The sequence below is a fragment of the Cavia porcellus genome, unplaced genomic scaffold, assembly GCF_034190915.1.
Source record: "Cavia porcellus strain 051 isolate PalLab524CR breed Dunkin Hartley unplaced genomic scaffold, mCavPor4.1 scaffold_3, whole genome shotgun sequence".
NCBI classification, from domain to species: domain Eukaryota; kingdom Metazoa; phylum Chordata; class Mammalia; order Rodentia; family Caviidae; genus Cavia; species Cavia porcellus.
The window spans coordinates 50,061,573-50,089,429 of record NW_026947486.1 but is presented as its reverse complement, the minus strand read 5'-3'; the positions used below and the strand labels follow the sequence as shown (position 1 = coordinate 50,089,429).

The 27,857-nt window shown below is 31.8% G+C and overlaps 1 protein-coding gene across 7 annotated transcripts; it reads right to left on the bottom strand.

Annotated features, from left to right (window-relative positions):
* Positions 1-221: 221 nt before the first annotated feature.
* Znf711 (zinc finger protein 711) lies at positions 222-26,280 on the bottom strand. 7 transcript variants are annotated; one of them, XM_063246157.1, is made up of 11 exons: positions 26,058-26,280; positions 24,214-24,332; positions 22,946-23,204; positions 22,463-22,567; positions 15,495-16,067; positions 9,037-9,192; positions 7,964-8,101; positions 5,846-5,983; positions 4,953-5,000; positions 3,357-3,500; positions 222-2,638 (listed from the first exon to the last, which is right to left on the bottom strand). In XM_063246157.1, the coding sequence occupies exons 4-11, from the start codon at positions 22,539-22,541 to the stop codon at positions 1,701-1,703; spliced, it is 2,214 nt and encodes a 737-aa protein (XP_063102227.1). In that variant the 5' UTR covers positions 22,542-22,567; positions 22,946-23,204; positions 24,214-24,332; positions 26,058-26,280; the 3' UTR covers positions 222-1,700. The 7 variants fall into 7 exon arrangements, with proteins under 7 accessions (XP_063102227.1, XP_063102225.1, XP_063102221.1 ...); XM_063246155.1 differs by having other exon boundaries at positions 222-2,878; positions 22,941-23,204; positions 26,058-26,279; XM_063246151.1 differs by having other exon boundaries at positions 222-2,878; positions 26,058-26,279.
* Positions 26,281-27,857: the final 1,577 nt, after the last annotated feature.

The window sequence follows — 27,857 nt, the reverse complement described above, 5'->3', positions numbered from 1 at the left end:
TATAATGTTTCACCATGGTTTTAGCAAACATTGTGCATCCTTGAAGAATTAGCATACCATAGTCATTTAAATTCCTAGCCCATTTTGCTGTTACTGCACAAAATTCAACTAGATGTTAAAAAAGAACCAAACTAGCTAACAGAAGTTTTAAGTGAAAAGTGTTTTAATAAGGAATGAATGCTACAACAAAACTTTAAATAAACTCATATAATACCTTGAAGTGCAATAAATGCTTTTTTATTGTATTCTCATTTCAATGAGTAACACTGAGAAATAATAATCCCACATAACAGTGACAATCTTATTTTACAGCGTGTACATCATTTACAGTCACATAACACACAATTTTATTAGATTTTCCAAATTTAATATTCAGAAGTTAGGAAAGATAAAAAAAACTTATTCTTAAGGAACTGATTCTTATCTGGTGCAAAAACAAAAAGGTGAACAGTATTTAAAACACAAAACCACAATATAGTATGAAGTAAAATTACGCTGAACAGCGGAATATAAACATGAAGCAACTAAAACTTAAAAGTATACATCATGTGCATTATATTTATGAACAGGATTTTCATTAAGTTTCCCTAAACCAGCTTTTAATATTAAGCGCCACTTTGATTTGCAGCATGCTAACACAAAGCATTGTTAAAAGGATGCATATTTTAAATTTATACACTGTAAACTGAATATCCACCTCCAAACTCTATTGGCAGCATACTGTTCTGTTAAATACTGCATAAATGCTGCCTCAATTTGAAAATGCATGTTAACAACATGGTATACAGATTTTAAAAATCAAAAATTTCAATAATGGCATAAAATTGCACCTTTAAACATTAGAGCAAGTAAGAGTAGAACAATCATACTTGCTAAGACTGTCCTAAAAAAGCTCTCCAAACATTATATTTAAGAAAATTGTGTTCTCTCAATTTAATCTTGAAATCATTAAGAAATATAGTGCTGATATTGTTTGCCACACTACAGTTGTATTCATCTTAGAAAGCCACACTTGACTCAAATATACTTTTGTCATATATGCAATACTGAACAACAATCAACTTGAACATCAGAAAAAAAAGGAACTTTAGTCCTAAGGACTTCGCCTCAGATTTCAGCACAGAATTCTATATTTTAAACGTCTTACCTGTGATAAAATATTAGCAGCTCTGAAATTTGTTTTTTTATAGTACTGAATTACACTAACCTGTTTTTCAGTGAAATTTCCCATAATGAATACACAAAACATTTGCCATTCTTGGAATTCAGCGTCTAGTTACAATATAAAAGGCTCAATGACTAAGTGACTGATGAATTTTATTTCCCCACCCTGTTTCTAAAATTGCATAAAAGTGAGGTTTTGCTTTCTATAAAGCATTGCTAAAATCCTCTCTTTTCAGAAACTTTTGTCTCTTGTATGATCAATTAAGGTGTTTGTATTTAATTTTCCTCTCTGTATGTTAATTATACATAAAATACTATTAAAAAGACAATTAAATCTTTCTGCAACCATTCTATGGTGCTTTTAAACTCTAATTTTCAAGGGGCTATGAGATTGCCCCATCAATTCAAATATTTTAAGACCTTTAACACAAATAAAGTTATGGTTTAATATTAAGTTTTGAAACTAGAAGAAACAGTGAGGTCTTCCTCCCAGGGGGCATATCTCATTTTCTAAATGGCTTTTTAAAATGTATGTCTTACATAAGAGCCTCCTTGTGGTGCCTCATAATATGCTGATTTTTTTCTGATGGTCTCCGGAATCCCTTCTTGCAGAATTCACACCTGTGTGGATAGTCTTTTGTATGTATTGAAATCACATGTCGTTTAAAGCCAGATGCATCTGTAGTGCTATATTCACAATACTCACATTGGTAAATCTTCCTTCCAGTATGAGTCTTCATATGTTTTTTGAGCTCATTTTGTTGTCTGAACCCTCTCTTGCACCTTTTACACTTCAATGATTGATCCTTAGTATGAACTGAAAGGATATGACCACTAAGAATAAATGGATCTGATGTTTTAAAGTCACAATGCCTGCACTGATGAATCTTCCTACCCTTATGAATATCACTGTGTTTTTTGAGCTCAGATGGACGATGGAAACCTTTATCACAGACCTCACATTTATGAGGGAAATCCTTGGTATGGACAGATATAATGTGCCGCTTAAGGTCACTTGAATTGGTGCTCTTATGATCACAATGAGGACACTGGTGTGTTTTATGTCCTTGAAACAAATCCAGATGCCGTTGAAGCTCCCTTTCATCACCAAATGCTTGGGGACAGTGCTCACATTTATATGGCAAATTGTTACCATGCTTAGACTTAATGTGAGTTTTCAGATTAGACTGATCTGCACACCTGAAGACACAATACTGACACTGATATGGCTTCTCACCAGTATGGGTTCTCATATGTTTCTTGAGTTCAGAGGGATGTCGAAAGCCCTTTCCACACTCAACGCAAACATGAGGAAAATTCTTGCTGTGAACAGCGAGCAAATGTCTATTTAACAGTCCTTGTTCTGCAGTTTCATAGTCACAGTATTTGCATTTGTGCATCTTCGGCTCCTTATCTCTTAAAATAAGTTTATTTGAACTCAGTGGGCTAGCCTCTCTGTATCTTCGTGTGTATTCTGTAAATTCATGAGATTTATCAACTTTGTTTATAAGCTTATGGCTTTCTAAGTGGTTATGGAAACTCACTTTCTTGTTAGTTGTAAAGTCACAATCTGTACACTGATATTTTTTTCTCATCAAATGATCAGGATGATTCTTCATGTGCCTTTTTAAGAATCCCCTGGATTTAAACTTTTTTGTGCAAATATGGCAAGGGTATACTGTCAGGGGCTGCCCATCAGGACCTATTATAACAGCTAGATAAAAAAAAATAAAGGAAATTGTGACATTTGCTGAGACTGCTTCAAAGGATTTTATAGCAAAGGTGCCAAAACTAGCTGACATTCACTATTAGGAAACTACACTAGATGAATAAAATCCTGTAAGATAAAAAATGCACATTAAACAAATGTATAGGAAAGTAATTCAGTAAAAAGTAATGAGGGGCACATTACTAAACACCACTCACCTGCCATAAAGCTATCATATGTACTTTGAAAGCCAAAGTGAACACACCCTTTATTTTTAAAACCAATGTTAAAATCTCTTTAAAAACATCTTTAAAGAAGGGGAAAACAAGTGTAGTTTTATTACGTACCAGTCATATGATGTCATACAAAAATAGGTGCATGGAGAGCATGACTACCCTGTATGCAACTAATTTTTTCCTTTGGTTACAAAAATAATTGCACATCTGAAATTATTATATAGTATTCATAAAGCAAAGTATTTTACCTGTTTGCCACTGCCTTGTTTCTCCCTTTCTCCTCTTCTTGGTTTTTTGTTTAAGGATCTTATTGGTGTTAATGCTATCACAAATTTGAAGGTACTGTGCTGCTGTGCTACTTCTGTTTTCTAATGTTGAGTCCAAAGGATTTCCTGGGAAAAATTGGTACATGATTAAACTAAATATATTTATACTTTTTTGCTTTTACCAGAGATCAGTGCATATGACATGATATCAAGTTTCTACTTAATAGTAAGTTTCAAAGTGTATACCTATCTTCACATTCTGTCTTTTTCACACATACACACACACACACACACACACACACACACAGACGTGTGATGTGATTGTGCAAACTTTTTAAAAAGTGCATCACATGAAATATATGTTAAAGTATATCAATTTGATTGTTGCAAATGCATAAACTAATAAAATGAATGTAACAAAAGAAACTCAATTTTACAATCTTGTACCAAATCTTGGCATCAGACCAACTTCTCATCAGTGGAGGTTGATGAAATGAATGGGCTTTAGAAAGATATATATATATATATATATATATATATATATATATATGTGTGTGTGTGTGTGTGTGTGAATCAATATAGCCATAACTATGATAATATATATATATAATAAAATCATATATGCTTTAAAATAGTGTAACTGATTTGAAGAATATTAAATAATAAATATCAAGATTAATTTTAGGAATTAAAATTGATAAGGCAGGCAATCTGTTGCAATTTCATTATGATCACTGCATATGAAACAATGTCCTTAACAAAACACAAATCTACCATGGTATCATGCAATTTAGTTTTAAAATGTATGCCTACAAAACTGTCAATTTAGCTTATATCCCGTGATAAATAATGCTCATAAATTTCTGTAAAGTCTACATTTAAATGTAGAATCAAATACTTCTTAAAAGCAAAAATTAACAACTAGACACTTTGTCATAAGAAAGTCTCCTTGTGTAAGAAAAAAAAAAGATACCTATCGAGTAACTCTATATACAGTGTATTAAAACTAAAAAACAAAGTGGATTCATGGATTCTTATATATAATCAGCTGGTTGCCATGCAAATTGAAAACAGTTACACACCAAGGAAGCCATTAGCAAATGGCAGATATCATGAGTAATTTTTATTATTCAGTAAAAATAATTTGTATTTTATAATTGTTTTCACAGCACTATCATATACCCTATGTAGTAAACTGCCTGATACTTGTATCTTGTGAGAAATCTATATAATGACAGATTTAATAATATATAATGAACTATATAATGACAGATTTAAATAATTAGGTTCAAATAGAAACTAATCCTTCACAGAGGCAAACTCCTAAGTAACTGGATTAGGTATGACCAGGCATGTAATAATCCAACACATGTATCTGCAGAAACAATTTAATCACTCTTTACAAAGCAAGTGGAATGGGGCTGGGGATTTAGCTCAGTGGCATAAGCACCTGCCTTGCAAGCAGGCAGTCGTGAGTTCGATCCCCAGTACCAATTAAAAAAAAAAAGGAGCTTTGCAAAGCAAGTGGAATATGAAGCTAGATATTTAACTTATATCTCACATGCAATGATCTCTCACCTGATGCTTGACAATCTTCATACCTTCGGGAAACTCTTCTTTCATCTCCTAAAAAAAAGGCTAATTACAAACTGATATGCTGAAAATGGTGATTATTAACATAGCATATTTTAATCTACCAAAGTTTCAATTTGCCTACCATTCTTTGAATTACATAAAATTTTGTTGAGTTCTTCTATTCTCATACATGAGCCAATTTCATACAATGAAAATAAAAACTGTCATGAGCATCCTTGGGTTTGGTAATATTTAGAAAGAATTTTACATTTTATACAAAAACTGAGTAACTATTTCTGCAGAGGACACCTCACTTTGAAAATGCTTAGCAAATGACCGTTAAATGAATGACCCTTTGGGAAAACCAAGTTTAGACAAAATTAACGCATTTGAACACCACAATTTTTCAAAGAGTATACCTGGAACATCTTGTACACCAGATAGGAATGAGATACAAATCAGATGATGTAAACAAATAACTTGACAAATTTACCTTTTATTACATACTTTCTAGAAGAGCACACCTGAATTTGTCTCTTTTCTAAACCCCCAATCTTATGATATGTGGTACTACCAACTGAAATAACTTTTTCCAAAAGGGAAAAGATGAATTTTCAAAGAGGAATATCTATGTTAGGAAAATTAAATGTTTTATAACAGTCACTTATACAGGTAGGATTTAAAATAGATCATACTGAAATGCATTAAGCAAGGTTCACTTTAATACAAAATATGTGACAGAAAAATCATGTAAAGTAACTAGAGATGAATCAGTGCACAGAAAAACATTATACTAGCCAATTCATGGTGGCATTAGCACAGCATATTTAATGGTTTAAAGGCTGATTAAATACATATGTTGTGTACTTATCAGTTGAAAAATGCCAGTGTCCTACCATATGCCGCAGCCCAGACAACAGGGACAATTGTTTTATTAACATCAGAGTTCTCAAGCTGAATCTCAGGGAGAGAAGTTCCTTCCTCTTCCCCTACAATGACTTCCATGTAAACTTCATCTGCTATTTCAGCGCAACCTAAATTTTAGAAATAATCGCTTGTTTATATCCCCAAATATTTAATATATGGGTAAAAATTCCAAACAATTTAAATCTTTCAACTCTTAAGATTTCAGTTTGGTTAAATCAAAAATTTGTAAGTTTTATTTTAGGCACTTTTGGAGGGTAGTGCCACTAGGAGACAATCATTTACTAAAATTGTTATTCTCCTCTTAAAACCAAGTCCTATGAAAATGGCTTTTTAATTGTATAAAACATGTGCCCTTGATATATACTAGCTAATTTTACAACCCATCGTGCATTATAATTCTATAAAAGGGGTTGTCTTCCAAATATTTGCCTCACAGTTCTTTGAAACTCAGGGAATATTTCCCATAGACACAATACTACAGTTATGTTATCCCACATGGTATATGCAGTACTATGTATTGAAAAATAATAAAAATACTAGTAATTATTTTTTAAAAAATAAAATAATTAAAAAATATATATACATGTATAATTATAAAATGCTGTTGTTTAATAATATGTGGACACCCTTTAAGGAGCTGGATTATAAGAGATTGCTAAGAAAAAGGATTATTTGAGGCTTACTTAAAAAACAGTAGTACTATGGTAAAAAATATTTAAATCTAGTGAGCTACTTTATGTAAAAGAAGCTGTGTACATTTAACATGTAAAATAGAAATTTGACTTGAATTTAAAAATTTGAGTTTTCCTTTGATTCATATATTGGGATTTTCTGTTTTCTGTGGACAAAATAAGGTAATAAAGGTGAAAAAGTGTCCTTCTCCCAAGTTTTCTTTCTCTCAAAGACACTGATCTACATTTTTCCACATCCCCCTGGAAATCTATCATCAGCTAACCTAAACCTGTCCTCCACTTCCTAGTATGCCACTTTCCTGACCAGTGAGTTTTTGAAAACATAAAGATTTAAAGAATGTAAGTTAAAAAAAAAAACTGTTTCATTGAATTATTCTCCTAATTCCTTTCTTTTCAAACATTTTGATACTTTTTGCTGTACTACAACTGATCTTTGGGGGGTAGAATTCAACACCATGTGGCTTCTAGAGAAGAAAGCTTGAGGAATAGATATCAATGCAGCATAAGTAAAGCTCACTACTGTCAGGGTAATGCTCTAAAATGGATGTTCTTGTTCCTCTTTGCAAAACAATACAGTGTTTTTTCAGCATGGCAAAGAGACAGCAGTAGTCTTAGAGACAGAATGCATAGTGAGATAAGGAGAAAGTAGGCAGAGTGTAAAATGTCCTCTTAAGGAAACATGCATCATGATAGGAAAGAAAACGTAAGGAACTTTCTTTTACCTTGTCATATTCAGCCCCAAGAAACTCTAAAAACCAACTATTTGAAAGCTACCAACAACATCATGTATCAAGACCCTGACAGAATGGCGTGAATGAATACTTACACAGCTAACCTCTCAGTAACAGAAGAATAAACAGCCCTTTTACTGCTGAATCCAGAGAGGCCAACAGTGCTCACTGCAATGTGGAGTGAACACTGGCACTGGAGTTAGACAGATATAAATTCAAATCCTACCTTCCTCAGATAATACTGGAAAAATCCTTGGAAAATTATACTCCCAATTATTTTTTGTTCTATAAAACAGGAATAATACCATCTATTCAGGGATGAATTGTGAGGATTAAATGAGATAATACATATACAACATATCCAATAACATACACATCAATACAATTCCCACTGTATTTGTGAGTTCTATTAAGCTAAGAAGATGTACCATTCCTCTTTGTATTACAAGTATATCACCTCAAATATAGTATTTTATATTTGCTGATTTGAACAATACATGAATGGTCAACAGGACTATTCGCTTTTAAATATTTCAATTTCAGGATCAGATTTATTTTATTGCACTGTGTTTTTGTATAGTGCTTCTAACCGTGAGATTGCTTGTATTTTATAACTGCATGATGGAAGCACACAGGTTCCCCTACAATGCCCTTTTTGCCTTACTGATATCATCTTCTTCTTGAGAAGAATCTTTAACTGCCATGTAAACCATCTTCTCCCGCTGCATTCGGCTCTGGTCAAGCACTCCAGCTACAGTATGTCCACTGGGGTACTCACTCTCTGTGACAATTTCTGTTCCACCTTGAATATTAAAACAAATGTCAAAATAAAGAAATACCATGGAATAAATCCTTAAGTTAACAAGGACATAAGAGAAGTATTTGCCTTTAGAAATTTTTAAATTCCAAAATAAATTTCAAGGTTTCAAGATAATTTCCATATAAATTGTACTTTAACATTTTTAGTTATCAGAGAAGTAACAATTTGTAGCACTTAGATCGGACTTATATGCCAAGCACTATCTAGGTCAGGTCTTTTACATATATTTATTCATCTGTCTCTCATAATAGCTTTATTTGGTAATTATTAACATTATGGGCATTTTATGGAGAAGAAAAAAAAGGTAGACAAACATTAAGTAACTGACTGAAGGTTTCTTAGTGAAATGGAAGAACTAGGATTACAATCCAAACAGCTTGCCTCCAGAATCCATGCTGTTACCACTCACTATAATTTCATGTTCTAAACCAATTTCTTATTAACTCATTTCAAAATTTTGAAAGAATCAAAAACATTCATGTTTATAGTCATATAATTTTTTTTAAAATGCACCATTCAAAAAGCCTATAAAAGTCTGTCACTTGATAATGTTAGAATAATCTCCAGCCAAAACAAGAATTCTGAGTACAGCAATAAAATAAAATTAGTCCTTATAGTAGCCATTGTTGATTTCCTATTACCTTGTTTTGAAATCCTGCATTGATTTGTATTGTTTTGATTGGTGTTATTCTGTTCTGTTTTGTTTGATTTTATTAGGTCTGATGTATGGGCAGCTATATTAAAGATAAAAAGGCATTATGGTAGCCATTGTTGTTTCCCACTATCTTGTTTTGAAATCTTGTGTCACGTTCATTGTTTTATTTTGATTGGCTTTATTCCATTTTATTTTGTTCGGTTTTATTCTCTTGAAAATAAAAATCAAAAATAAATTAAAAAATAAAATTAAGTCTTTGTACCTATTTCAACGTCATCTTCAGCCTCTGCTTTAAATATATACACTTTTATTACTTCTGAACCAAAACCATCTTCTTTAACATCTTCTTGTGAACCATCACCGCTGATTTTTAAAGGTGTATTCCCCATATGCTCTAATTTCTCCCCAACATCATCCACTGTAAAATATAAAGAGGAATATATTTCAGCCAAAAAGTTCCACTGACACTAATATTTAGTTAAGCATTAAGTTCAAGGTAAAATAATGTGTTGATCGCCTACACATTATATTCACTTGGTGACTCTTAATGCAGCCATTAAAAATGGGACGTTTCATGGATAAATGGTACATAATATCAACATACAGTACACAATCACAATTATAAATATTAAAAGTACGCTTTATATATAGGAAATAATCACATAGTTTAATTAGAATGGTTTGGGGAAAGATTACATAATATGCCATCATTTTCAAATCTTTATGCAAAATTTATCACTTTCATTATTTTAAAGTTGTGCATGGTAATGCACATCTGTAATTCCAGCACTCAGGAGCAAATAAAGAGAATTACAATGTATTATGTAGCCTGCACTACATAGTGAGTTCAAGGCCAGCCTAAATTAGTAAGACCTTATCTCAAAAAGCAAACAAATAAAAAAATCAAGATTTTAATTTAAGTCTCCATTAGCAAAATTTGTGGGACAAAAACATTAAAAAGATAAAATGCATACTAATAAAATAGGCTGAGTTCACACAACTCCCTAATTAAAATGCAGTTATTTCTAAAATCAATTGACATGAGATTCAGGATTTAAACAGAAATAACAGAACGTCTAAATGATTTTTATATGAAGCAGCTCTTCATAAAGCACTATAAAAATAAAATCTTATGACTATAACTTCTTTTGAGTCAAAATGGCAGATAACTTCAAACCACAAACTTTATGATCATCTAAACTCAGCAATATATGTTTTATTTCAAAATCATATTCAAGGGTAATACCCAAGTGGATAAATCTTTTACTGTATTAAAAAACTTGATGTTTCAATGCATATTAAAAAATCACATAAGAGGCAGTTTCATTCAATCTAGCTTTTCCCCTCCTAGGTGTTTTCCAGGAAAAATTGAAATAGTGATATATGTGCACCCATGTTCACAGCAGCACAATTTTTGTGATAGTTAAAACTTGAAAACAACCAAAATGCCCATCAACCACAGAGTGGATGAAAAAATATCATATTTTTATACAATGGAATAATACTCAGCTATAAAAAGGATGATCTTGAGGACTTTATATGTAAAGGGAGGCAACTTGAGAATATCCTCATAAGTGAAATAAACAACTCACATCAGTAAATACCATATTGTCTCTCTAGTGTAAAAAATAGTAAAAACAGACAGATTAATTGGATCCAAAAGTATAATAGATATTGCAAAAGGGAAGGAAAACGCTCTAATGGATACAATGGTATGCATAGTGTGTAAGATAGATGACTATACTACTAAATTCCTGTTAGATCATTGAGCAGAAGGGTTTGTATTAACAATGTTTGAGTGTCTAGCCACTTTTTATGCTTTGACTTTGTGACTTTGGCAACTCTTTTTAAGATGACAATGCGTAATGTATTACCTAGCGATTTTATATTATTTTTTGAATTCTATATTGTTCTACATATTTTCTTTTTTCTATTTTTAATTTTATTTTCTTTGTTTCTGTCTTTGAAAAAAGATAACAATATGCAATATAACAACCACTGTTAAATTTCTTTCAAAAAAAGGTAAAGCAGAAATATTCAATTATTCAAGTATTCAACTATTCACTTAAATTTTAATTATATTTGCAAATTTTTATTCTTTATGCTATAGTCTTTTAAGGATACTATGTAGTCTTATGAATATTATATGTGAATTATGCAATATATTAAATTAATAAAATTTGTCCTGTGGCCACAAGTAATATTTAAGCAATATATTTTCCCTGAATATTGTATGTCTACCATTTTAATGTCAATACTATTAGGAAAAAATCCACACCTCCCTCCTATCCATATGAAACATAAAATACTGAAGCCCTTGAACATACCTAACATGCTAGAACAAAGAAAAGCAGAATAAAGTAGCTCTGAAAACTTACAAACTTGGCACTCAAAATTTTTAGCAAGAATAAATGGGTCAAAGGTCACATTTATCTACTTCAATTTCATGTTTGACATATACAACTTTAAAATTACTATTTTGGCCTTTCAAAATGCAAAATACATTTCAGAAAATCATTTTACAATGCAAAGCTACTTTAGCTTTTTGGTTAAATATAAATGATGCCATATTATTAAGGTGTGTGAATACTTCATCATCTATGCAAGAAAAATCCAAATAAAAAATAGACTTTTCTTCCCATCATAACCTTATGTATTTTTGGCAACTTCAGGGCAACACTGGAACAAAATAAAATGAAAGAAAAACAGATGATGACGTAGTTAACATTATTGGATTTAATATTAATATAGCTTCTTCTATAAACTATGTTGAATAAAGTAAGAGATAATAGAAAAATTAAGGGTTAAGTGTTCAGGAAAAAATAGCTTTCTTGTTCTTGGAAATAGACATAGAATGTACAAAAACCTTCAAAGTATATGAAATATTAATGTCTTAGCTCAGAGTAATAGTAAATTAATAAAACAAAAAGTCTCATTTCATAAATAGTACTTGTATTATACATTTGTGGGCCAATGCATAGGCCAAGCTGAATTAAAACTGTAATTCAGAAAAATTAAATCCCACGAAATAAAATATATATTTTTGGCCATTTCTGAATCGTGCACATTAATTTTACTTTTAAGTACAGTTGAAATTATTGTTGTTATTCTAATTTGTTTCTACCTTTTATTAAGGTCCATCATTTAATGTATTCATTATTCTCACAGTTCTCAGAATCAATAATTTCAAAATGTACTAATTAAATTTGTGTATTTCAAATTCACAGATAATAAAATTATTAAGCATGTTGATGTGCAATTTGCAGAGGTAAAACCTGGCATGAGGTTTAACTTTGACATGACCAAAAAAATGTAGTTCATATCTTTTACAGAAAATACAAAGGTAATATAGATGCAATAGGCCACTAACTGACTTTAGAAATATGTAAATCTTCAAAGTGTCTTCTTACTGCAAGTAATACTTAAAATACCTAAAATTCAAGTTTAACCTTTCTTTTACTTTAAGGAACATAGAGTATTCAACTCCACTCAAGTGGGTAATGTAATATCACAGAATTCTACTAGCATTAATTATAAAAGAGCGAGGTACATTGTTTGCCAACAGCACAAGGTATTTTTCAATATTGTATATTCTTTTACAGCTCATTGGCACTATTTGATTAAAGCTCTTAGCAAAATGCAAAATATAGCAGTTCCTTTTAAGCTAAATAGTCTTTTTAAATTCTCTTATGTGGCATCTACCAAAATGATATGTCAGGTAAGAATAACTAGACAGTATACTTAAGTACTACAGAGATAGTATTAAGCAATGTTCAAAACATTTTGTTTCACAATGTAAAAAAAAACATGAGTCACCTTTAAATTTCAAAGGTATGCCACTCTGTCCCAAAAGAAGTGAACATATACTCACAAAAAAACATGCACACACATATTCAAAGCATTATTCATAATAGTCAAGAAATAGAAACAAACAAAATGTCCATCAACTGATCAATGAATTTTTAAAATTGTGGTATATTCTTTTTTGCTCAGTAACAAAAAAGGAATAAAGTATTGATATATGGTATGACCTCTTAAATGACCTCTTAAAACATTAAAAATGGTGAAATAAGGCAAGCATAAAAGGCCACACATGATACAATTCTATTTATATGAAATGTGACGGACAAGTAAATTTATTAATCTATAAAATGGGTTAGTGGTTGTCTGGGTGTGACTGGCATGAGGTTTAACTTTTACAGTAAGAGTTTCATTTTCATGTAATTAAAATATTTTAAAACTGATTGTGGTGTTGGGTATAAAACTCTAGACTATACTAAAAAAACACAAATTTATACATTTCAAATGTATAAATTGAAATGTATGACTAAATTATACCTCAATAAAATAATTACATTGAACTACTCTCAAAGGTGTTAACTTCCTTTACCCATGAAACGGGATATTTGCATGAGTTCTCCATACCACAGTATTTTGCTTTAGATAAAATATAGTCATTTTAAAATATTACAGTGGCTTATTACAAAAGAACTTTCCTGTTGCAGTGAAGCTCTTCACCAAAGAAATAAATCATCCATAAATGTCTTGTAGGTTTTAAACACTTTTAAAGATAAGCATATCTAGAATAGCATTAGAAAGATATATTAATTTTGATGTTATTTAACATGGAGGAGAGCTTACCATGTTGTAACATGAATAATTTGGAAAATTTAGCCTCTACTTGGATTAAACTCAGAGGCACCTCAAACACTGGCAGAAGACAAACTCCCTATCTCTAAAACTCAGCTAATTAAATTGTGTTGTACGACTATTTGGAGATTGAGAAACAAGACAAAGTTTTATTTTGTGTCCTCAAATGTAACTTAGATATTTTGAAAATCTCTATTTTTCAAAAAACAGAAAAGAGAAGCTCTTGATTTAAGAATGAGTTTCTCAAAACAATTTATTCTCCAATTATTGGAATGTTTAATAGCCAAAAGAAACTAAGAGGTAATGAAAATAAGTGAAGATTATTAAGAGATGAAAATGAAAGAAAATGGAGAGTAAATATTTCTTAATTTAAGTAATATAACAATTACAAAAGGCCAAATATATAGATAGTGGAATGAGCTATATAAGAGAATCTACTGCAATATAAAATAAAATTTAATTAAATTTTTAAGAAGTAACTTTTTCTCTTACTAATGGTTAAAGTATAATTAATTCTCAGTTTAAGTTTCCCTAAAATTACATCATACATATTCTAATAATACTTGAGCAATGTTCTTTTTAATTTGTCGGTCTCCTTCTATTAGACCAGAAAAGAACTTTTTGTATTTAACCATATGCTAAATAATTATGAAGTTAGACATTCTAACTTAAAATATTCCAGAAATGTTTGGATATAATTACAGTACAAAAGATAATATAAGGTTTGACTATTTCAGATACATACTGTTTAAATTTCAGACCACTATAATACCACAGTATAATTTAATGAATATCCATTGGAAGTGCGTATTGAACGTATTTTAGTAAAGAAAGACAACCAACTTTTTTACCACATCAGTTTATACTACTGCACACACATTTTTCAAATGTCAGGTTAAGGGCTGGGGATTTAGCTCAGTGGTGTAAGTACCTGCCTGGCAAGCACAAGGTCATGGGTTCAATCCCAGGTACCAATAAATAAATAAATAAATAAATAAATAAATGTCAGATTGAGTGTAAACATAGAGTTGCTTTAGTAATCCATATCTATTCAAGAATAGGTAATGACAATTGTATGGTTGTTTAATGGCTTAAATCATTCTCTCAAAAATATAAACATTCAGCTTATAAAGTACTGACAGAAGAAAATTTTAAAACACTAGATTTCAAAATCATATTTTAAAATTATATAAACTTATATAAATTTGTTTTTAATTTTAAAATCACTTATTCACAATTAACAATTACTCTATACATGCACACATGCACTGTATCTGGAAATTTCCTTCCTAATAATTTTTCCATTTTTAAAAACAAAACAACAAAAATCTTCCCTGTAAAAATGAATAGTCTACCTCACTGTTAATGTATGATGAACTCTTCAAATTTAAAAAGAACAAGGTCATCTATCTCTCAAGTTATATCAATAGCATATCATAAGGATTTTATTACTGAAGACCTGGAAGACTTATTTCTTAAAATGAGAAGAAAATAAATCTATTTTTTTCCTTCAGAAGAAGTGCTTTTGGCTTTCAAAGGAGTCTGAAATTAACACGTTAAATAGTTTTGCACAGACTAAACACACACATACACTCCAATAGCATACAAACCCAAGGAAAGCTATAGAACAGGATCCGAGTTTACAGTTTAATTTGCAAGGATTTAATAAAAGTAATGTAACATTTCTTAACATATTATTCTGGCATTCCTACACAAAAATAATGACAATTGTTCATCAAGTTAAAAAGAAAGCAGTTCTACCATGAAGATACTATTTAAAGCTATTACATATTTACCACTAATTTTTTCTTACCAATTAATATGCTTGTTGAGTCTTCACATCTACATCTCTCTTATAATACACTCAAATTTAATTATTATACTTTATGAAATTTCAATGAGTAAATTAAAAATAACTATAAACTGAAAAAAGCTTCTCACCATGAACCTCTGAAATTACTGGAAATTATTTTTTAGAAACATTGGCCCTATTACTTGTCTTGGCTATACATTTCACCTCTGATTATATGTGAATCACCTCAGTAGTTACGAATTTTAATTTTCACTTACAAGATATCATTAAATAGTCTTCAGAAGTGCTCTTCTCATCATCATCATCATCGTCGTCGTCATCCTCATCATCATCATCATCATCCTCAGTTTTTATAGTAACTGTAGAACCAGGAAGACTCCCAGATGTTTGAATCACAGTCTCTGTATCTGAATTAGTTACAAGAACTTCCTCTGATACCATTGTGGGAGAGTCCACTCCTGATACACAGTCTTGGACCACATGTTCTAAGTGTCCACCAGGACCAGTAACAAGGTCAGCCACAAAAACTTGTTCAGGTACCCTAACAGTTTCTGTAATTAGTTTGGAAGTCAAGATGTGATCTGCATCATCTTCCTCTAAATCTTCTTCAATGGCAACATCGGCTTCAAGTACAGCTTCAGGAACAATCACACCTTCTGTTACTACATCAGTCTCTGTAATAATATCAGGCCCATGGACAACTTCAGCTGCGAGGCCATGATCGAGAGTTATCCCATCATCCGTAACAACATCAGAAACTAATACTGCTTCAGGAACAGAAACAACAATATGGTCTCCATCTATATGTGCAGTACCAGTCATTCCAGCCACTACAATACAAACAATTATCCAAAAAAGGAAAGTTATTTTATTAATTAAAAGTACTGTATTGAATCTATAAAATACTATAAAATGTGTATTTCTTAAATATTAGATAGTCCTTGCCAAATATACCATTCAAAAATGCTGACAATTTAAATGTAATAAAAATCACCATTAACTAGGAATTGAGGGAGAGTTGGATAAAAACATGCTAGTAAAATCTAAATTAAGACCTTAAGAGTAATGTACTTTACTTTCTAGTCAAATATAAGTCATAATGAGACATCACTACATTCCAATGGAAGCAGCTAAAATTTAAAAAATTGGTAACAGTACTGTTGACAAGGACATAGAAGAACTCGATCTATCATACTGTATGTTGCTGATGGGAATGTAAAACTTTAACAGACTCTGGAATATAGTTTGGCAGGTAATGTATTACTAAGCTACACATTCACTATACAAACCAAAAATTGGAATCTATGGCTTTTAAAATATACATGTACACAAAAACTGTACATAAAAGTAAAGAACAGTTATTAATCATAGTAGCAAAAATTTGGAGAGAATCTAAATATCCTTTGTCCACTAAATAGTTGATTAAACCGACTTTGGTATAACCTGACTATGGAATACTACTCAGCAAAAAAAAGCAACAAATTATTGATACATTCAACAATCTAAGTGAATGCCCAGAAAACTACTGTAACTGAAAAAAATCAACTATTGCATTACATAATATATAAATGGAATCTTTATATAATATTCCTATGATAATAAAACTTTAGCAATGAAAAACATTAGCAGCTGCCAAAGGTGGGGAGGAATATGAATAAACAAGGTGACAGAAAAATTATGTATCTTCACTGTGATGGTGTTTACATGTATATATGTGTGGGACAAAACTGTATAGTTACTATATATATATTTTACAAACATAAATATTTGTGAAAACTGAATGTCGTCTCTAGTTCTTGTTAATAGTAATTCACCAATGTTAATTTTCCAGTTTTGATATTGTTCCAAAAAGTTACATAAGATGCCTCCCATGGAGAAAGATTAAGTAAAGGGTAACTGATACTCCATGTAATACCTTTTCCTACTTCCTGTGAGTCTAAAGTTATTTCAAAAGTGAAACTGAAAATAGAAGGACACATAGAAGATACTGTTTAAATGAATTAATAAAATATTAAATTATAAAATATGAAGTATAAACATGAGAGTTTCTGAACTTTTTAAGATACAGGTATTATTATAGCCAAATACAAGAGATATCTTTTTACATGTAACTTAAAGGAAAAATCCTACTTATTTTAGACTAAAATTCAGTTTGATAATAGTAAATGTTAAACAGGAACAAACCATTAATTCTTTTTAAGCAACACATTAAACACTACTCCTACCTGCTTTATAAATACTATATGAGCATAAACACTTTTTGTAAGAAATTCTAAGTTATGCCACCATGATGTGGTGAAATAAGTTAACAGGGTTTGTACACGTGGCTAAAATAATTAATCTACATGAAATAATTCAACAGAAACCCTTTCCATCTAATGAACATTTTCTATAAAGCAGTACAAGTCTGCAGTAGAAACTTACAGGTCAAAATAAACTGTACATGAATCAAAATAAATTTAATATTTTGTGTATCTTCAACCAATGATTTTAATGAACTCAGACCAAGAATCGATAAATCTACCACAAGGAACTGGTAGATTACTCAGAACAAAAACCAATATGTCAGCTACTAAACTGTGCCCTTTCCCCTTATCAGTTTGTCTGTAACTTTTCACTGGATTCCTAAACAAGGTCATTTATTTATTGTACATTCATTGTAATCACTAGCAATGCATCAAGCAACCCATATACATGTGTATGTAAAATCTCAATCTTCAGAACAACTGTGTAAAATGAGTGCTATTTGTAAGTGGAGAAACTACGGTTTATAAATTTAAACAAGCTTGCTCACATTTCAAATTTAAAACTGAATTCATGGATTGAATCCAGACTAGCTTTTTTAAAAAATTTTGCCTACCAGAGATTGCTTGCTTACTCTAGAACTGTTTTATACCTTAACCATGGAGCACTAATAGTAGAACAGATTTAGTAAAGAAAAACAATCACATTAAAAACTCACTTAAATTTTAAACATTTTAGTAACCAGAACTACATAGCACCAAAAATGTGTCCTACTAGTTTAGATTATTAATGATAAGAAAAAAAATAAAAGCATGACATTAATGACATAAAGAACATTAAGATACAAGTTCTAGTTACAAGTATTTTCTATTTTATTAAAGTTATTACATTCACATATGATTATCTGGAACTTCACCAGAGGACAGAATAAAATTTGTTATTTGTTAGATCTGTCTTAGACTAATATCTAAAACTATTTTGATAATTAAATTCCAAAACACAAACTTTTTGAAATATTAAAATCCTTTAAAAAACTATTAAATTCAAAGTCACAGATTCTAAGGAAAACCATTACATTGCAATACCAGCAAAGTTGTTAAATAAAGCATAATGTTGTAAAATTTTAAATCTGAACTACTCTTTAAAATAAATTGGCTTGATATATTCCAAAGTAGTGTTCCACATTCTGTACATAAGTATCAACCCATAACTTCAACATTCTATAACAACCTTATAGAATTCATAGATCTTGATAGATAGTGGATTTATTTGGTTAAAACTGTGTATACTAAATTTAATGTTTCACAAAAATCATTAATTTAAGGAGTTGCAAGTATCTAAGTTTTGATGTTAACAAAATGTTAAAGAAAATATACCCAATTTCTAATTAAATTTGGAATGTTTAACAGGTGAATAAACTAAACAGAAGATAGTGTGTTTGTTATAAAACAACTTTTTAAATAAAACTAAACTTTACAAAATTCCTCTCAATAAAGCCCTCTTTAGGTTCAGACTCATTTAACACCTTGTATTTCATAAAATATACAAAAATAGAAACATGAATATATGAAGTTGTACCCATATCAAATATAGAAAGAATTCCTTCTTTTCAAATTTCAGCATCTATTTACCAAGTATGAATGAAAACCTAATGTATTTTATATCAATATCATACCTAACTATAAATGAGTATTAGTTATATTGGCTAATCCTGAATTCATTGTAAATTAAGACAGTCTTACCAAACTATGAAAATAACAGTTGACATCAATTTATACACTTTAATTTAATAAATACAAACAGAATTATAAAAAGAATACATCCCTTCAAAAAAGCAGTAAATAAAAATACTTCTAGGCAGATGGATTATAAAGAGGTACATAACAAAAACTGTGGCTTTATGCTTCTTTCTTGATAAATAACCTTTCTTTATGAAATTCATTTTAGAAAGAATTTCAAATGATACTATAAAAACAATTATTAAAAAAGTAATTCTCAAAATTTTCCATTTTATCACTTCTATAATAGCAGGGTTTAATGAATAAAATTTTTGCTTTCCAGTCTATAATATATTTATGTGATTATGTGTAAATATGTGCATGTATGTGTATTATTTCCAATTCAAATGAAGGAAACACTATCTAACCTGTGGTTTTAAGTATGCTTTGGCACACTGACACACATCTCCAAAAGCACCATTCTAGGATGTAACGCTTTAAGTCAAAATCGAAATTGTTCTAACCCACTAAAAATATTTCAACAGCCCAAATCCAGCAACAGATGAATGGGTAGACAAAATGTGGTTCACGTGTATTTTGGAATATTATTTGGTACTAAAAAGTGAAGTACTGTTGTAACAACCTGAATGACACTGAAGACATAGTAAGTGCAAGAAGTTAGACACAGCAGATCATATATTATATAATTCCACTTATATGTAAAGCACTCAAAATAGGGAAATCCGTAGATTAGTGATTGCTAGGGCCGGTGGGGAGAAAGCATGGGGTATAATGGCCAATGAGTATTAGTTCTTTTTTAACAGGATAATGAAATGCTCTAAAATTAGCCAATGGTGATGATTTCATGAGTCTCTGAATATATAAATCATTCATTCAAATTCTTTAAAATGCTTGAATGATAATATATATGAATTATATCTCAATAAAAAGAAAGGAAACTGTATGATGATAAAAATGTAGTGAATGTTCACATTTTAAAAATTTATTACAGGAACAAGTACATTGTCACTAATCTCCTTCAAAATTCTCCCTCTCACTTTGTACAGACTGATCCCATCATATTTCCCATTTTCTGAAGCTGTTTCAGAAGTCTTATTTTTAGTTGTACTGTCGGTATGCCTTGCTGTCCTGAATCAATTCAAAATGTTTTCCTTACATAAGCATTCTGACTTTGGGAGGAAGTTAGAAGTCCTCTGGTGCCAGATCTTTTGAATAAGTTGGATGAAGGCACACTGTAATATTTTTATGAACTTTCCTTTCCATTGGATGGCACTTGGCCGCAGTATTCACCGTATTTTTGATCACACACCAGTCAAAGAGTTTCACAAAAGAGGTCCTGGAGAAGTGCTTCAGAAAGTAGCAAGAACAATGGAATAAATATGTTCAAAGCAAGGGGGAGAGTATTTTGAGGAGGATTAATGGCAATCTGTCTTTTACTGTAAAATATATTTTTGATTTAAACATTCACTATAGTTGTCTATCACTTTTCATAAATAAGAAATATTTCAGAATCTACATTCTATTACCCTAGCAACTAAAGAGAAATAAAATCTTAGATGTAATAAAGGGTCAATTAAACTTCAAGATATTGAGAAAGAATAATGGAAAGGAAATCAAGTGGAATGCCAAGTAAATATTTACCATAAATAAGCATCCTTTGAAAGGAATCACACTTTATTTGCTAATATGAAACATCATCAGGACTGAAGATAGCACTGGCACATTACCAAATGCTACAAAATAGGTAATATTTTGCTTTAAGTGGAGAAAATACTAATTACTTCCATTTTAAAAGGTAGCAGAGGAGATGTTTCAACCAAAAGTTACTTGGTGTATTGAAAGAGTTATAGTATTCTAAAAACTATCAACTCACATGCTAAGAATTCATAAAAAAACATGTAATCTCCTATAATCTCTTATTCTATAGCTCTGTAGACTTTCTTTTAGAATTGACCCCTGTACTTCTTTCTGCCCTGAATCATTTCTATTTATACGTATAAATTACACATAATGGGTTTTATCACATTTTAATATATGTATATAACATAAGTTGTTCACATCCATCTAAGTCATCTACAATCAATACAATCTAATTATTTTTTCAGGAGGATAAATCCATAATTCATTTCAGTATCATCAATTAGCTACAGTCATCTGAAATCTTACCATATTAAATTTTGTCATGCCAAACTATACTTATTTGGTAGAAATGTGAGATAATCATAGAAATGGAGAGCACTATAAATGTTATTTTGTCTAAGTCCTTCATTATAAAAGTGAATTCAGAAGCCACTAATAACGTTTCAGATAAGAATGAAGCCAGTTATTAGAATTTTTTGTAACTATAGACTTTACAATAGGGAACCAAATGATATATTCAACCTTATTATCCAAAAACATCAGTGGCATTTAGTTAATTGACAAAGTATTACTAGTTCTAGTTTCTCATTATAAGCTCAACATTCTATTCTATATACTTTGTTTCCTGTTTGGTTTTTGTCCTAATTTTCCACTTGTCTTCTCTGTTTTAGGTTCTATCTTACCTTCAAGTCTTATGATCCCATCCCTGCCTCTCATTTCAAATATCACTATATCCTTGGTAATTCACACCCACCCAGCCCAAATTCAGTTTCCTTGTTGACTATCAATGGATTTTTTTCATATCATCACTAAAATGACTTCTGTTAATAGGCTATGTAAAATCGTGGCCACAAATATAAGTATTTTCTTTAAAAAAAAGATGAAGTGCATGCTATTGATAATAACTTTCTGAGAAATAGCATTAAAATACAATTAATTACTGAGTTCATGATTTTGCTTATACTACTTTACAAGCATCTAACTTTGCTGAATTGACTGAAGTATTTAATTTTCCAACTTTATTTACAATTTATCTGTTTTTGAGAAAGCCAGTTTAACATTTCCTAGATGTGGGAGCAAATAAATACTACCAAAATGTGTAATTTTGTAAATTTATTAAGCAATTTCTTATACAACTTGACCTTTTCATTTCCAGTAACATCTCTATATTTCAAGTTTCCTTACATCAACTCTCCTACAAATTGTGAAAACGATCTTAAGTAGACCACTGACACATAGCTTTAATAAGCTCTACAAATTTTTTTCCTTGTAAAATCATGCTTTTCATAGTGATTCTCCTATTCCTTAACTTATTTTTGTGTTTTAGAAAATTCTTACTTTTAAAACAAGAAAAAAAAAAAAAAACACAGAAAATGCTTTACCAAAATCTTGCATAATCATGGTATGGGCCATTCTAGAGTCTGATGTGTGCATCCCAAGACTTCCACCAACTGAGTCCATACTTAGCAAAGTGCATTTACAAATACCTGTAAAAAAAGAAATGGTTTTAAAAAGTGGAAATTCATTCAGCCCAAAGTCAGTTATTTTCAGTAACAAAAAATACAACTGCCCCTCAACCAGGTATGTAAAAATCATTATTAAAAAATCCAAAATCTTGATTATATATTTTATATAACAATCATAAATAAAACAAGGGGTAAGAAAACAAAAGATAATGAAGAATAAGGCACAGTATGATGAACCATAGAGAAGTGACAAAGCAAGCAAAAAAAAAAAAAAAAAAAGAAAAGAAAAGAAAAAAAAGAAAATGCAAATGGCACTGTAGTTCCAGTTAAAATACAGGTTTTACAAGAAGAAAAAGAACAAGATGACAACAAACAATAGTTCAAATATTTATACATTACTAGAGGACTCAGATGTCTAGAATTAGTGAATTTCATCCAAAGGTTGGCATCCATTTCTTCCAGACCCAGATCAGCTCTCCTGTGGACCTTTGCAGGTAAACTTGTATTCACTTTTGGCTCTTGGGGTTCTACTTATAATGTAAAGGTTCTATCCCAGTTTCCCTGGAGTTCTTTGAACCAGTAAGCACTTCTGGCCTCACTCTACTACATTCATTCACTTGTCTCACAGTTTTGAGGACTCATGAAACATGACTGCTTCCTAAATATGAAAAAGATAAAAAATCAAACACATACAAACATTTAGCAAGTTGTTTTTTTGAGCAAATCATTCTCTTGTAATTATACAGTTTATTGTTTTCAGCAGTGATTACTAAAATCATGCTGGCCTCACGATTTTGAAAACAAATTTAATCTATTTAAATCAAATGAATTATCCTATACTTATCAAGCAGCAGGGAACAGAAAATCAGATGTTGTTACTCAATCTGTGAATTAAAATTGAATATGTGCACCTCCTCATCAAACATAAAATTCCAAGTAAATCAATCAAAAATATCAATTTCAGAAAAAAATTATTTCATTTTCACTTAAAAGTGTTTAATAAATAGCTATACAGCAAAAAAAAAAAAAAAAAAAAAAAGATGAAGTCACATATCCATAAAGCAAGGTTTAGGAAGTTGTCATGTAAGACAAAATGTATGCTTAAGTCCTGGGGGACTACTAAGATAATTTTTTTCTTGCTTTAAAGGTCTACAGAAGTAATGGTGAACCTTTTAGAGTTTTAAGTGATACAAACAGCCCACTGTGGTACACATGCCAAAAGTTCACCACCACTGGTCCAGAGAAATACAAGTGCTGGAAGAGTCCCACGGAGTAACTCTTTATCAACATTAGAGTTGAATGCATAAATATGTTTCAACATTAAGTGATATAGCTCTATGCATCAAGGGATTTGGACACAATTATTTTATGTATAATGAACAAAGTTAATTATTTTTAAAAATTCTTAGCTGTATTCTGTTTTTTCAAATATCCATTGCTGTCATATAAAGTGAGGTCAAGAAGCCAAGAGAGTTCATAATAAATTATCTGTATATTTATACAAATCAACTAAAATGTCATAAGAACATACTTTTATACCTTAATACAGTGTATTCTTTGGATTTGTACTTGATCAACTGTTTTCTTTATCATGTAATTAATGAAATTACAAATATCTTAAAACATATAAGTGCTAAGTAAAAGAGTAAATGTAATTTGTTAATGACCTTTATTGAGTGGTTTGAAGAAACTGTAGACTTTCTTACATATTATAAAGTAAAATCTGCAGCAATTTCTTTTTTTCTTCTGAATTATGTTATTTTCTTTGGGAAAACATTCTCTTTACCTATTGTAAAAATACACTCAAAATTAGATATTTTAAAATATTTTACATCCAATCTCTTACATAAGTTAAGAATATTTTTCCTCAGACTTCAACTTACAAGGTGATGTTGGGAAGAAATCGTAAGCTCAAATCTATGTTTACCTAAAAATCGATTAAAAGGATGCCAATAGAAACAACATACTACTATGACATAAGCAATGTTATTATTTAGAATTCAAAGACTCAAACCAAAATCTTCAACAAAACGTATTTTTAAAATCACTAGCAACACATCATTTTGCAAAGTAAAAGAACCAAGGGCAAGGTTTATCCTTGCCAAATCCATAAGAAAAATCTTCCCTGCTATTCAATGAAGTATAAAAATTATAACACATTAGTGCCACTATTAGGGAAGTATCACACTGTACGAATATCAAATAAAACTTGGAGCACCGTTTTCCCATATAGAAGACAAGATCAATAATAAATGAAGTAGGAAACAGCAGTGTGTTAAGTATTCAATAATCAATAGACACCAGACTTCTCAGTCTTCTGGAGTCTTATCCCACAACCTTACTAACTGAAGGCAACCTACCAAATAAGCTTCAAGTAAACATCTTTCCATGGATGCATGGAAAGCAGAAACCACACACACACACAAAATTAACTCGCATCTGTTTCCTTTAAACATAGCTCATTCAGGACAAACCTTCTCAATGATGCCAACAAGGTGAAAGGAGAAAAATGGTAAGGCGGCAAAGCAAGACAACGTGAAAGTAGTATCTGCAGAGATAGGAGACAAAGGAGCCCTGGCAAGTAGCAGCGTTGCAGCTTTGGACGCAGACCTCTTCCCGCATAAGTCTCCCTTTCCCGCGACCATTCCAAGCTTCAATCATTTTAAGCAGAATGAACACGCGTGCCCTCTAAGATATTACCTACCTGACTGCATCTTAAACCAAACAAGAGAGCCTTTGCAATGCGAAAGAGATCTAGGAGACAAGAATACCTTTTCCCTCCTCCCTCGTACCCCTTGGTGCAGCGGTCGCCACCGCAGCTACACATGCTGTGCTGCCCAGCCCCTTAAGCCTCCTCTGGCTCACTTTGTCGTGCTACGTGGGAGACTGCTGGGAACTAAAATGGTGGTGTTTAGTGGAAGCGACAGTTGCTGCACACAGCCACCCCTATCCCCACCCCCTACCTTGGCTAAAACCGCTTCTATCCCCCATTCCATAAAATGCCTGATTTGGTGCCACCTCCTAGCAAATGCTGCCAACCCTAGTGCCCTCCAAAGGTTACTATAAGCACCAGGCAGGAGATGTGGTCAACGTGGAGGGGATCGCGAGTCAAAAAATTAGGGGAGGGGGGTCGCTGAGAAAAAATGCCAAGGGAAAGCTGCAGTATTATTCACGTCAACGTTTTGTTTTCCGCCATTTTCCTGTCACCCTAAACCCCGACGGCCTCAACGACGGCTCTATCTCCCTGGGATTCTGGGCTAAGGGAAGGAGAGATTGGCTGAGGGGAAAAGACTCACTTTCCTCAATTTCCTGTCTGTGACTCAAAAATAAATAAATAAATAAATAAAGACTGTCCGTCCTAGGGTGAAGGAAAGCCTGGTTACTAGACGTCACTTCCATTGTTCTTTTCGCCTTACACTATACCCTAAATATGAGCCTCTCCACCCCTCACGCCAGAGACACCAAGCACAGTAGAACAAAGTCCCCGCAAGATCTCCCCCATTCATCTTACCTGCCGCCTCCACCACTCCTCCCGCTCCCGCCACCGCCTCCGCCTCCAGTCGGACTAAAACCGCGCTCTAGATTGCTGCGGGGGGCGGCAGCTGTGGATCCCTAAGGTCCTCACATTCAGGTTTCCGAGGTTCCGCAGTGAGAGCCAATCACAAGCTACTCTGCGTCTGGGAGGCGCGCCCCCTTGTCCTCCTTTATACTGCTGCTGACTGCTGAGGTTGCATTACGTCACACTACCCTTGCTGCAGGGTAGGGGGCCAAGGGAGAGCGCGCAGGCGCGCGCGCGCGAGAAATTGAGAAACCCGCGCTGGGTTTGTGCTTGGAGAGCTGCTTACTTACAGCCTGGGCTACGCGGGTCGTGTAAAAGTGCGCAAGCCCAGATCTTGGCGAGCCACTGAGGAGTTTCCGTGAGAACATTTTCTGTTTTTCAGGTTTCCCAAGAGAGGTGAAAAAAGGGAGAGGGGAATCAATAACGAAATGACCACTTACTGAGCCTGTAATAGATGTCGAATGAAATTAATATATCAACCCTAGACTGAAGGATTTGACAATTTAGGCTTAGACAGATAAGAGATTTCCCTCTTCACTAATGAAACCTCTGTTTCCTACTGTCCTTCCTTCCGTTCATTACTTTTATGTTTCCTAATGGTAGACAATTTGTTATTTCGTGTGTCATGAGCTTCTGTCTACCTAAGGTAAGAGAACAGTGAGAATTTCAGGGGTTGAGTGGTTAAGGGTAATGAGATGTGACAGAAAGGTAGATGGGACTAGATTGCATTTGCAAAGTGTCTTATGTTCTGTTAACCTAGCATTAATTGTATAATCATTTGGAATAAACAGAGATATTAAAGAAGGAAAGGATATGATACTTTGGAGGAAAGGTCACTCATTAAATTTGTGTAAATAATTTGAATATTTACAAGTAAAATATGTTACTGTCCTAGATTATCTAATTTCTCCAGATCTCTATCACTTACTGTCACTAGAATCTTTGATAAAAAATTATAGAAGACAAGATGTGAAAGCCTTAGCACAGTATCTATCTGATAGCAGTCAGGAGGTGGAAAATTTTTCTCTGTAAAGGGCCAGGTAATAAATATTTGAGTTTTGTAAATAAACAAAACATTTTTCTTTCTTTCTTTACTGTGCTGGTACTTTAACCTAGGGCCTTATGCTTGATAGGATACCACTGAACTGCATTCTAACTCTATAAAGTACTATTAAGGAACATAATGTCTGTATCACAACTTCTGGATTCTGGTGTTGTAGCCCAAAATCAAGCACAGAAAATATGTACACAAATGAGCATAGAACTTCATTTATAGACAATGACACTTCAATTTTATTTCATTTTAACAAGTAATGAAAGAATACTCTTTCCAAGAATTTAAAAATTTGAAAACCATTATTATTTCTGGGCTATAATAAAACAGACAACAGTCCAGATTTGGCCTGTCAATCAACCATGGCTTCATAGCTGTCACTTATTTATACTATTATTTTCCTTCTCACATGAAGAAAGATATGTTCAGGGTTGTCTTCCCATATATCACGTTTTCCTCTGTTGTATACCCTGGCAATATTACTTACCGAACTTCTTCTGGTGACAGTTTCAAAAGAACACTAAAAAACTTAAGAAGGTGTGGCATTTTTAGATCAATTGTGAATGTAGAGAGATAATGTTTAAAACCTGATACCTGGTCAGTTTTGCGAATTCTACTATTTTAATGTTTGTAGAATTGACTTCTTTATTCAGACCCCAATATTATTACTTTGCTCAGATTTAAATCCTTTCTTACCT

Coding starts and splice junctions, on each gene's coding strand:
- Znf711 (XM_063246155.1), bottom strand. CDS start 22,541: ATGGACTCAGTTGGTGGAAGTCTTGGGATGCACACATCAGACTCTAGA. Junction 8,102..9,036: donor TGAAGATGACGTTGAAATAG/GTACAAAGACTT, acceptor TTAATATTCAAG/GTGGAACAGAAATTGTCACA. Junction 2,879..3,356: donor AACAAGGCAGTGGCAAACAG/GTAAAATACTTT, acceptor TTTTTTATCTAG/CTGTTATAATAGGTCCTGAT.